The sequence below is a fragment of the Rhopalosiphum maidis genome, chromosome 4, assembly GCF_003676215.2.
Source record: "Rhopalosiphum maidis isolate BTI-1 chromosome 4, ASM367621v3, whole genome shotgun sequence".
In the NCBI taxonomy this organism is placed as follows: Eukaryota; Metazoa; Arthropoda; class Insecta; order Hemiptera; family Aphididae; genus Rhopalosiphum; species Rhopalosiphum maidis.
The window spans coordinates 47,747,306-47,759,206 of record NC_040880.1 but is presented as its reverse complement, the minus strand read 5'-3'; the positions used below and the strand labels follow the sequence as shown (position 1 = coordinate 47,759,206).

Sequence of the window (11,901 nt, the reverse complement as noted above, 5' to 3'; positions counted from 1 at the left end):
ATAACTGGATTTAAAGCTGTTACAGAGACTCAGAAACCGTCTCAGGACTCCGAATCGGATGACCAAATTATACGACTGTAGGACGCGTCTGAATGGTTTTGGTCTCGTGGACCTTCAGAGACCGTAAAATATATGTCCTACATATACTGATAGATAAAACGGAATATCACAAAAATTTAAGCAGACGCAATGCGTAAATTACCAACACTGTGGTATGTTGGTGTAGTTAATAACCGCGGCTGACCTCTTACGCCTTAGCGCCACCGACGATAATATTAAAAATAATTAACAATGTTTACTCATAAAACATTTTTGTCTAACCAAATTTGTTGAAGCGGAAATTTACTCACCGCAGAGATTAGCAAAACACATTAAACTAGCTTATGGAACAATTTGGATACCTACTCGTTCACTAGTTATATTATTTCATCATGTCAAATGGTTTGAATTTTAGTATAAATACTTGACTACGGTGGTGAGTATTCATCAGTTCACATCGATCGTTCTAAGTATTCTCAACTTACTATTATTGTACACTATTCATCGTGTATCGTTCAGGAATCAACTATAAAAGTATTGTAAACATCGTAAAAACAAGATGGTGAAGATTATGTTACAAGTAAGTATACTACCTACAATATTTATATTGAATATACATATTAGGTATTATAGTAATTATATTATTATGTATTTTAGTCTATAGATAGACAATAGTTCTTGTTTATGTTGTACGGTTAACTAGTGGCTTATTAATCTACGCATTTAAATGTATACCTATTAGTTTAATATTTTTTTTATTTATATAAAACATTTTTAGTAAAAGTATACTCGTATATTTAAAAATGTATATTGCATATATATGTATTAAATTACTTATAAATAGTCAATATACTTACAATAAATAATACAAATTAAATAGATATTGATAAAGCAAATTGTATTATTATTAAACACTAACAAATGTCTGATATTTATATTGTAATATTGTATACATTTTAAATTAAATGTATTTAAATTGCAGATCGCTGTACTTGTATTGACCACTTTAGTTGCCATTACTTTTGCTGAACATGACGCTACATCTTACGCGTTTTACCATCCAAAATTCGAAAACACTCATCACGACGGACACGACCATTACGTAAGAGCATTACTGTTAATATATCCTTAATATTGTGGGTGGCGTTCAATAAAAAATATATTACTTCTAAGACGACATGTTATCTTATAAGTGTATAACATGGCATTTTTGCGTTCAACAGAATTCATTGTGTGTTTTTTGATTTTAACGTTATATTAAATTGATGTTGATCAAATTTAAAAGGAAATAATTTATTATTTATGTTTTCTCCTGAATATTTCATATTTTAGTTTAAAAACAACTATTATGTATAAGTATATGTAAAATATTAATTTCAATATACTCGTAACTTGCTTAAAATTACTATATTTAAAAAAACCCAATAATTGAAGATAATATTATTACTTTTAAATTTTATAACAGTTAAACTTATTATGTAATTTATTGTTCAACTTAATAATAACACAAAATGGATACTTTTGACCACAAATTGTTCATATTATTTATCTGCGTTTGTAAGACAAATACACTAAACTCAGGAATCCCGTCCTCTTAATCTTAAATCGCCGTCATCGCAATCTATAATATGATTTCGATTTTCAACGAAAAATAATTATACGAACTTTATATGCACTTGCAGGCACCGCCTCATTATTCGTACAAGTACGGTGTCAAAGACCCGCACACCGGCGACCACAAACACCAGTCGGAGCACCGCGAAGGTGACGTGGTGCACGGTGAGTACAGCGTGGTGGAACCAGATGGTCGAGTCCGCAAGGTGACTTACACGGCGGACAAGCACAACGGATTCAACGCGCACGTCCACCATGTCCACCACGCCCACCACCCGCAACACTACGGACACCACGAAGAGGAATGATTTTATTCGAACGATAAAACATAAAAATATCTATAGCTAGACATTGCGGGATTAATCATAATATAATAATAATTACAATAATAATAATATGGTATATGCATTGTAATCGTATATTACTGCAATTGTTTTTATATTATTGATTTTTATTTTATTTTGTGTCAAAGATTTGTTTATATCATTAAAGATTATTTTTGTTACTGAATCAATGGTGTTACGTAATTTAAATTAATGTTTTTTCCGGAGTACACAATACTAAACGGTTTAAATCACCGTACATACGAATCCAATAATATATACCTATTGGCAAGTGCTAAATAGGTACTAAATTACTGCTGCAGTAAGTATAGAGTAAAATATAATAATCCAATTTTACAAACTGATTTATTACAATACACAGTTACTATATATATTACATTATATATCTACCTTAGCGAATTGAACAATATTCCATTTCTGAGCTTATAAATGTATTATATGTACGTATTTAAATAGCTACCTAGTCTTCTTTAATTCTTTTATACGTAGACGATTATATATTGCCTATATAACTTTGAAATTACGGGTACTCGAAAAATTTAAAAGAACTCCTAGAATGTAAAATGTACGTACGAAAATTCAATTCATTGATCACAATGCGTTCTTGTCCACATTAAATATGTTTGAAATATTTAAGTAAATCCTAAAACGAATACATAAGGTACGATATATATCTGATTGTACACCATTAATTTTGAAAATCTTGATATGAAAATAAATTATAATTAGACAATAGTCAATGGTTTGGTTTAAATTAGCTATATCGCTATGTGCCTATCAATATAGAAGCAGAGTGAGAGTACATTTTTTTTAGTTTCAATCACTGTGTCACAAACCAGTGTTGCGTACGTATAATTACCTATTTATAAATATGTAATTAAAAATAATTAAATATTGCAATATTATTATAATAATTAACAATTCAAAATGATGCTCGAGTTTCATAATAATATTTATACTTTTATAGAACATTTTTAATAGCATTTAAAATAAAATAAGATATTAAGATTTTCTAAATCACTTTAAAAAGATAATAATTTATAAATGGGATATTGAAATGAAATTCCAAGTATAAATACTAAATAGTGTCTAATGCTAACATTTTTATTTAATTTAATAATATGAGAATGATGCCGTAAAATTAAAAGAAATTATGCTTGCCTTAGGTATACAATAAAAGCTCATCAAAGGGCTATCGCGTTATCCGGCGCTATGGTTGTATGTAATATTCTTAGTATCTATACTTAAAGAACAATTTATTCGAATATTGTCTTAAGTTATACAAATAATATAGTATTTATATGTATTGAGTATACTATATATTTATCAATAAAACAGTATATAGTTTGATAGTTCCAATGTACCCAATTGTATACATAACAGTCATAACATCTACTGTATACACTTAATATAGTTGCATCTATAATACTTAAGTTATTAGTTATTACTATTAGTTATTATATTGCATGTATCAAGATAAATATAGTCTTACATTTATCAGTTATCTTTACGATACCGAGTACTTGACAGTCATCGTTAACACTTTTAGGCCCCAAGATGTATGATTTATTATATAAATATGTAACAAATAATAATAATAATTTATTTAGCAAGACAATAAAATTTTACAATACAAATAAAAATATTCAAGGTATATGTTGGCTACTCTCTTTTAAGCATAAAGCTTGTTTTGGAGGGTTATATACGTTTGAGTTCTGTACAAAATTACATACATAGATAATTAAACAAAGAATATACTAATATTTTTACATTTTAAACGGTCTTATAAAAGATTTATAGTCAAAAAGTCTAGTCACATAATTGGTAAATCAAAATAGTCAAATAAATAAACACTTAAATAGTTAAATCAAAATAGAACATAAAAACAATATTTTTATAATTTATATTGGTTATGTCGGATGTCCTAGGATGTCCTACAACTATAACTAGATCTGAGACGACAACCTGCACCGATCATTACGAGTGACAAGTATAATTCATATTAATTAATATTGTAGTAATTCTATACAATCTGATATATATATTATCATTGATAATAAATAGTATAAAAGTATTAATAATCAATGACATTGTACACTTAATTTTCCACTTTGCATCTTTTTTTTTTATCCTCACTTTACACACAACACCTATTTTGAGTCTGCATCCATCGCACTTTTGAATGAAATATGATCCGAAGATATTCGATCGAGATATAATAGCAAATTATGCACATGCATAATTATATTATAATAAATTAACGAATTTTTGTAAATATACAGTTTTTAAATATTACGTCTATTTTAATTATTCTCGTCACGATTGCGGCTCTAATAGTACCTTTATAATTTATGATATAAATAAATAAATAAGTATAATAGCTACAGAACGAATAGCACATTGACTAGTGCAGGCGCGCCCAACCTTTTTAAATTTGCAGGCCACATTTAACATTTATATTTATACTGCGGGCCGTAATACTTCACGGTTTTTTTTTTTTTGTCCATTTCGATCAAATGTACAATAGATATATGAGTATATTATATATTAATCCTATGCATTTTTTATATTAAATTAAAAATTGTTAAAAATTGTGTAATTCTTAAAAGCCTATTAAAATAATTTTTTTTATAAATTATAATTTTTATTTTTTTTTACCCCTAAAAATTTCTAATTTTTATAAAATGGCCATGGGTCGGTTGGAATACTACCGCGGGTTAGTAACGCCTGGACTAGTGACTTTAATACCCATTAATAGGTATCAGTTATTTATTTTTGTTTATATTTATAGTTCTATCTCGTATATGATTGTATGAATGTGTGATTATAAAAATTACCAATGTGTGTGGCCACAGGTCCATTTTCGTTTGATAGGTAAATTTGCGAGGAGCGATAATGGTAGTGGCGTGGATAATATAATGATCGATTGATACCTTGTACGACTTTTGTATGTTCAGCCGTTTGCCCTGTAGAGGTTGACGAAGGATTGACATAAATTAGGACGGTTTTTCAATGGTAAAACTCAAACTCCTGTTATTATACGTTAGTGGCTACTCCACTATTTTTTTTTTACTTAGCTTCGCGCCATTACTGTCGCGTTAGATATTATTGTATAATAACAATATATACGAATTAATATCCCGCCTTAATAATGATAATAATAATATAGTCATATATGTATATATATTGTAATTTATTGGTCATAGAAATCGGTAAAAGCACTATAGACTATGAACTTGTGGAGTAAGTGAAAACAGCTAGTGTACCAAATACCTATACTATATATATATATACAGTGGATACGTTGGGACCATCCTTGTTTGCCCACATTAAGCGGTTGCCCATAAAAACCGAAATTGGTAAAAAAAAAAAAAATTATAATATCAGAAAAAGTCAACAAAATCCCTTTCTGCATGAATTTTTATTTTTCTGATAAAAATGTACTTGTTGTAAAAAACCCCAGGAGGATGGGAAAAATATTTAAAAAATATTCAAGTGAAACTACCCTTAAAAGTTGATTAAGGATTAATTTTTGGCACATAATTAGGTTATGATATATTTGAATATTTCAATAAGTATTATACTTAAAAATCTGTACTTATTTTTAAAATATTTTTGACAAAAAAAAGTACAAGATAGATTGTTTTTTACCAAAGATCGGTAGTATCATTATAGTATCAAATTGTTATTGTTGTAACATAAAGTGGGTAGTTTTTCACTTTGCACAACAATAATATTTTCAGTCGTTTATTTTTCATCTGAAGTTCACAGTTTTACTGCTAGGTAGATGTAAGTAGCTGGCCGTGATGTTGTTACTTTATTTTCAACAATAGAAACTACAAAAAACTAATTTGTGCGACTTTCTGGTACAAACTGCAGAAAAGGGTTTTAAGGTTTAAATGGTACCTAGGTGCTTTTTATTATTTTCGATAAACACAATCCCATAGATATGACGAAACCCGATTAAATTAGTCGTTTTTAAATACATATGTGTATATTTTAACATTATGATAAAATAAAAATTGCCCACATAAACCGAATCAAGTGCCTATATTACGCGGCTTTTTTTAACCTTGTTAATATACATTTATATTGGGACCAGACCATTTTGCCCATATTAACTGATGCCCACATTAAGCGGAATCCACTGTATATACATATTATGATTAGAAATTTCTAATTATATTTTCATAATAAAAAATAATACATACGATTTTGTTTCTAGGATATAGGTTCTGAACTTTCAAACTTATCTCCTATCCAAGCTAGTATCGCACAAAGTGCGATTTCGTCTCTTATATACTACACAAGGTGATTCTTTAATTAAACAACACTTATTATTTAAAAATATATTAATATTTTTGAAAATATTATTTTTTAAATACTTTCCAGTCGAGATTAAATAATATTAAAAAAAAAAATGTATTTTATTTATTTTATCGTTATTATAGTTTTTACTTTTTTAAATTCATATTATGAAGCAGAATATTTTTGGAAGTATTTTGATTTATAAAAATACCTAACTTTTAGATGAGTATCTTAAGAGTTATAACTTTATAAGAATTTTAAGTTTAGGTGAGTGGAATGGAGAAATACAGGTTCCCTACAAAATATTGGTCTAATACTCCGCTACCTAAACTTTAAATACCTATAAATTATAACTCATAACCTACTTGTCCAAAATTCGATTCCGAATTTAAAATTATTTTAGTTACACATCTAAAAATTAAAATAAATAATTAAAAATTTATTATAACAATAATTATATTATAATCAATAGTATTACATTAGCCTTAAACTAGGTATAATTTATCCATTTTTTCTGGAAAATAATTTGATTTCCATTATCTAATCATTTAGCCACGATGGAATATATTTAAAAAAAAAATGCGTATTGTAAACTCCAATTGTAAGTCTTTTTACCCCCTTTAATTATAGCATTCCAAACTTAATCTAAACTTTAAATTACTTGTTCCCACTATGTAAAATCTTTCTAAAGCCATAATATTTTTATTATGCTTGATTTATATATTACGTCAAAAATATTACTGCTAAATACTAGGTAATCACTTTAATCTATTATTCCAAGTCTACAATTTGAATAACTAACTAACCTACGCATACCCTTAATAATACATTTTAAAGATTGTATTTTTCTAATAAATGTTAAATAAAAAGTTAAAATAATTTACCTTACCTTATATTTAGTCGTTCTATTGAAATTATTGATTCTCTCAATTCTCTGTTACAATAAATCTGAAATTTTAAATTTGAATTAAGGTCAAGTTTTCATAATAGTTCATCAAAACTTCTATTCTGGATCAGATCACTGAAGTTAGACTCTAAAAGAATACAATGAATACATGGAATAACCAAATAGATTACAAACGTCAAACAATCATTATTATTATTAAAAACACTATAGGTACATGTAATTGTTACTTGTTTTATAAAAATAAGAATTTTACTTTTAATGGTTTGGTACAAATCTATAAATCATGGTTTATAATATTATCGACATTTTTTTTTATTCTATGAATTTAATAAATAATTGTTTTATCATATTATGGAAATGGAAAATCTAAAACTGACAAGCATTAGGTATCAGCACAAAACGGGAATACGTCACATGTTATAAATTAAACTAAAAATACAATATTGCTGTTGATTAATATATGATTACTACATTTTATTTTATTATCTTTTAATATTATTAATATTTCAAATATTGTTATCAGCAATTATTATCACATTTTCTTTTCTTTTTCGTGTCTGTAATTTTTTCCTATCTAATTTGTTTACATTATAATATGTTAATATTGCTTAATATGTAAACACAATCGTTTTTACCACTCATACCCAAATGTTAAATACTCAATAAGTAACCACTAACGGCCTTACTAAAATGTGTTCCTAATTATAATCCATTTTTTATTTGAGTTAACTGATGAACCGTAAATGCACCCACCGCAGAACCAATACAAAATTACGGCCCTATAAAACATGAATCGGGTAATCAGATATTTCGACATATTTAACTCTTGGGTGGTGTTGGCCGTTACATACTTGCATAAAATCATAAACTATAAATACTAATTATTTCAGCGAAGTAGTATCAGTTGTTTTTGTGTGTTTGATGAATAAACAACAATAGTTATTTCAATCAATATCTCTCAATCAGTTTGGTATAAGAACATCAAGAACTCATTATCGATGGCTTATATGTTACAGGTAAGTAAATAAAATACTTATTATAAATACACATAATATAATAACGATTATGTCAATATAGTTGACATTTTCAACATCACAGCCATATTATTATTTCTATCGATGTATTCATTTTTAACAACGGTTTCATAGTTCTTATTGATTTTAATATAGTATCAGTATCAAATTATACGAACATATTTAGTACCTATTGAAAAGTAAAACATTTTTGTTGTTGCCGTTTTCATAAATATTTGGCAAAAGAATAGATTATTTTTAAGCAAAACTTAGAATAATTTTGTAATTAATGTATTCGTGTGTAACGTATCACGTGAAGTATTTTACTAAAATATTTTAGTCAAAATCGCATCAACATAATTTTAATCAATAATCAATCTCATAGGATGTCTTATTATTGTTTAACGGGCTCGTGTGAATTCAGTTGACTGTGCTAAGGAGTAAATATATTTTCTATTGAAATTTCTCCAAGTTTTAACATCGTATATACTTACGAAAAATATCGTCATATTATAATATATCATTATGGACGGTAATCAAAACAAACGATATGCACGAGAAATGTACGATACACGTCATCTCCTCCGCGAAAGCGTGCGAATTTCAATCGTAAAATGTCTGATTTGCCGGCAATTTTCTAGATTGCTGTGATCGCCCTGAGCGCGCTGATGACATTGACGACGGCCGTACACCACGATGCCACATCGTACGCTTATTACCACCCGATATTCCATCACACCCAACACCACGGACACGACTATTACGTACGTATAACATCGAGTAATACATACAATTAACGCGGGTTATTGTTTGTGTTCTCAAAAGACGATATTATTATAGCAGTTACATAGTAATCTGATAGCATTTAAAATAATAATATTATCGGAAAAGTATACATAATATATTATTATCTCTAGGTTTTAATTCGACCGATGATCGATTTATAACATATTAACATGACACTTATTATTACTTAATCACGTCATTATTTATAGTTTAAGTTTTATCGGGTCAATACACTCTGGTACCTCAGGGCTCAGACTCCGGTCCAAAGTAAAACACTAAATCGTAGAGAATCTGTGTACATTTAAAACAGGAATTCATTGCATTAAACACAAAAGTTTTCGACGTACGTGCATATAAATATGATTGTATACAAGAATAGACAACGGTATAAAACATTAAAATCTCTCAAAAATCATTTTGTCCATAAATCAAACCTTTTGCAGCGGTGTACTTAGAATTTTCCAGAGAGGTGAGTCGTTGAAAGCCGCTCACTGTTTAAGGGGGTACTTCGGTCAACTTACGACTATACAAATTTTTTTCACCACACCAATTCGACACCTCGCTCGCTTAAATAGAAAAATATGTGCATTACTAATGGAAATCTCGTCGTTTCTGTAGTCTCCGCCCAAGTACACGTTCAAGTACGGCGTCAAAGACCCACACACGAAGGACGACAAACACCAGTGGGAGGAACGGGACGGGGACGTAGTGCACGGCGGCTATAGCCTGGTCGAACCCGACGGTCGTATCCGAAAAGTGACGTATACGGCTGATAAGCACAACGGGTTCAACGCGCACGTCCACTACGAAAACCACGCTCATCACCCCCAAGTCCATCACCACCATGGTCATCACCATCACCGCCATCACCGTCGTGGCGGACGTCAACAGTTTTGAGCGATCTGCGTGCAAGATTGCGTAACGGGACTCACCCGTCATCTAAGCCCTAATCGAAATTTGTTGTTATCGTTAACTAGTATTTTATAATATTAAAATTAAATTGTTACTGTTATAAAATTGTTTTCAATTAATTTTCTACTCCGAAATCGCAAACATGGTATTATATTCCTTGTGTTAAATCTTCAAAAATAATAAATTAGTATTCAGACTTTAGAGCCTGCAGATGTGCGAAAGGGGCTACTACGTATCAATAGTGCAAAACATGAAACTCTCGTATTTTACATTATATGAATCATACTTATCTCAAACACATGCTTATTAACGTTTTCCAAGTAACGTATTTATTGTATCGCGCAGAAGTGCTCAACTAGAGCACTCACTAGGTGGCTATAGGCGCTATTATATTTATAATAATATGTGTACAAGATGTCAAGATCCTTTACTTGATTTCAATGCACTTCCGGTTCTTATAATAGTTATAGTTTCTTCCAAACATTCTGTTATTCAAATTTATAATTTCTTTCCACGATGAATAAGTAGGCACACCATATATTTATTATTTTCTCGTTTTATAATATATTATGTGTATACCTACTCGTATAGTATTACTATACCCATCCTTGATGTAAACGCGTGGGCTCGATTTTACGACGTAGTAATTTATATAAACGGACAAAATATTATGTGCAGTATGGAAAAAACAATTTTTGTATTTTATCAAGAAATAATATATTATATTAATATTTTCTTCTCAAAAAGAATAAATACCATCTATGTATAATAAGATATAAGTAAACTCATATTTTTTAGTTTTATTTTCAAAAAAAAAATTTAACTGAAATACCAGTCGCATATTATTTTATTATCTATAGTTAATAATATATTTGTTATTTTATAAATATTTTCTAAGTTTATAATAATAAATAGTAAAATCTTAAATAACTGTAATTCTATTTACACTTTTTCTATTGTTTTTAATTAAATATTTCATCATAAATTATTTTTTAAATAGGTTTTACTCTGTTGAGTTGCATTTAAAAATATAATAATAATTCACAAACACGATGGGTCTCCGTAATTTTTTAATGTTTGCTTTATGTGAAAACACTAGGATCCACTGAATACATGATTATAATACTTCATAAGGATAACATGATATATTATATTGTACGTTGTAAATCTTAGCGTTTTCAGCATTAATGCCTAGCACTTGTGTTAGTCATATGAATAGAATTTATCCTTAGCCATTAAAATCGCCCTTTACAGATAAACTATTTGATTAAAAATAAAACAAAATGCTGATAGGAGTGAACACGATTTATGCGTGGTTCAATGACAAGAGCTTAAAACTTCACATGATAATGATATATACCTAAACATTAATATGTATTATTTTCTTTTATTAGACAACTAGAAACATAAAATAGAGCTTATTCAGTAGGTAATAATATATATATATATACGGTATCGTCGTACATTAATGACTGTTATATTAATAAAAATTTATTGACATAATAATATTTTCTGCCGTTTTAAAATTGTTAGTTTTTGTGATGTTATTTTTTTTTATATATATTCGAAATAAACGTAAATATTCTATATATAACGAAACGCATACTATAAATTTATATAGTAACGGATTTAACGATAGTTTAGTCGGCAAATGCTGACGGGGCCTGCTCTAAATTGTATACTAAGTCCCACCTTAATTATATAGTTGAATTTTTAAATTTTATCCAAAAAAAAAAAATTATATTGCAAAGTGGAATATAATTTACCATTGTTTTAATAATAAAATAATTTTAGCGTATAAATAAAAACTTAAAAAAATCAAAAGTAGAAAATGTTATGATTAAACAAAGTAAAAAAGTCAAATGATTAAATAAATATTTTTTATGTAAATCTAAAGAAAACGTTCTACCCACTATACCAATGACCATTGATCACAAATAATATTATTTATAATTTATTTTAATCGATGCTACTGCGT

At 28.2% G+C, this 11,901-nt stretch overlaps 1 protein-coding gene across 1 annotated transcript; it reads left to right on the top strand.

Annotated features, from left to right (window-relative positions):
- The first annotated feature begins 483 nt into the window (after positions 1-483).
- On the top strand, positions 484-10,009 carry LOC113556541 (pupal cuticle protein Edg-84A-like). Its single transcript, XM_026961557.2, has 6 exons — positions 484-619; positions 1,022-1,141; positions 1,722-1,959; positions 8,179-8,228; positions 8,867-8,989; positions 9,630-10,009. The coding sequence occupies exons 1-6, from the start codon at positions 599-601 to the stop codon at positions 9,906-9,908; spliced, it is 831 nt and encodes a 276-aa protein (XP_026817358.2). The 5' UTR covers positions 484-598; the 3' UTR covers positions 9,909-10,009.
- The last annotated feature ends 1,892 nt before the right edge of the window (positions 10,010-11,901 follow it).

What these genes read in the sequence shown, in the direction of transcription:
- LOC113556541 (XM_026961557.2), top strand. Translation starts at nt 599, where the DNA reads ATGGTGAAGATTATGTTACAA. An exon ending in ACGACGGACACGACCATTAC is followed by an intron (nt 1,142 to 1,721) that starts GTAAGAGCATTA and finishes ATGCACTTGCAG; the next exon opens with GCACCGCCTCATTATTCGTA. An exon ending in CGGACACCACGAAGAGGAAT is followed by an intron (nt 1,960 to 8,178) that starts GATTTTATTCGA and finishes TCTCTCAATCAG; the next exon opens with TTTGGTATAAGAACATCAAG.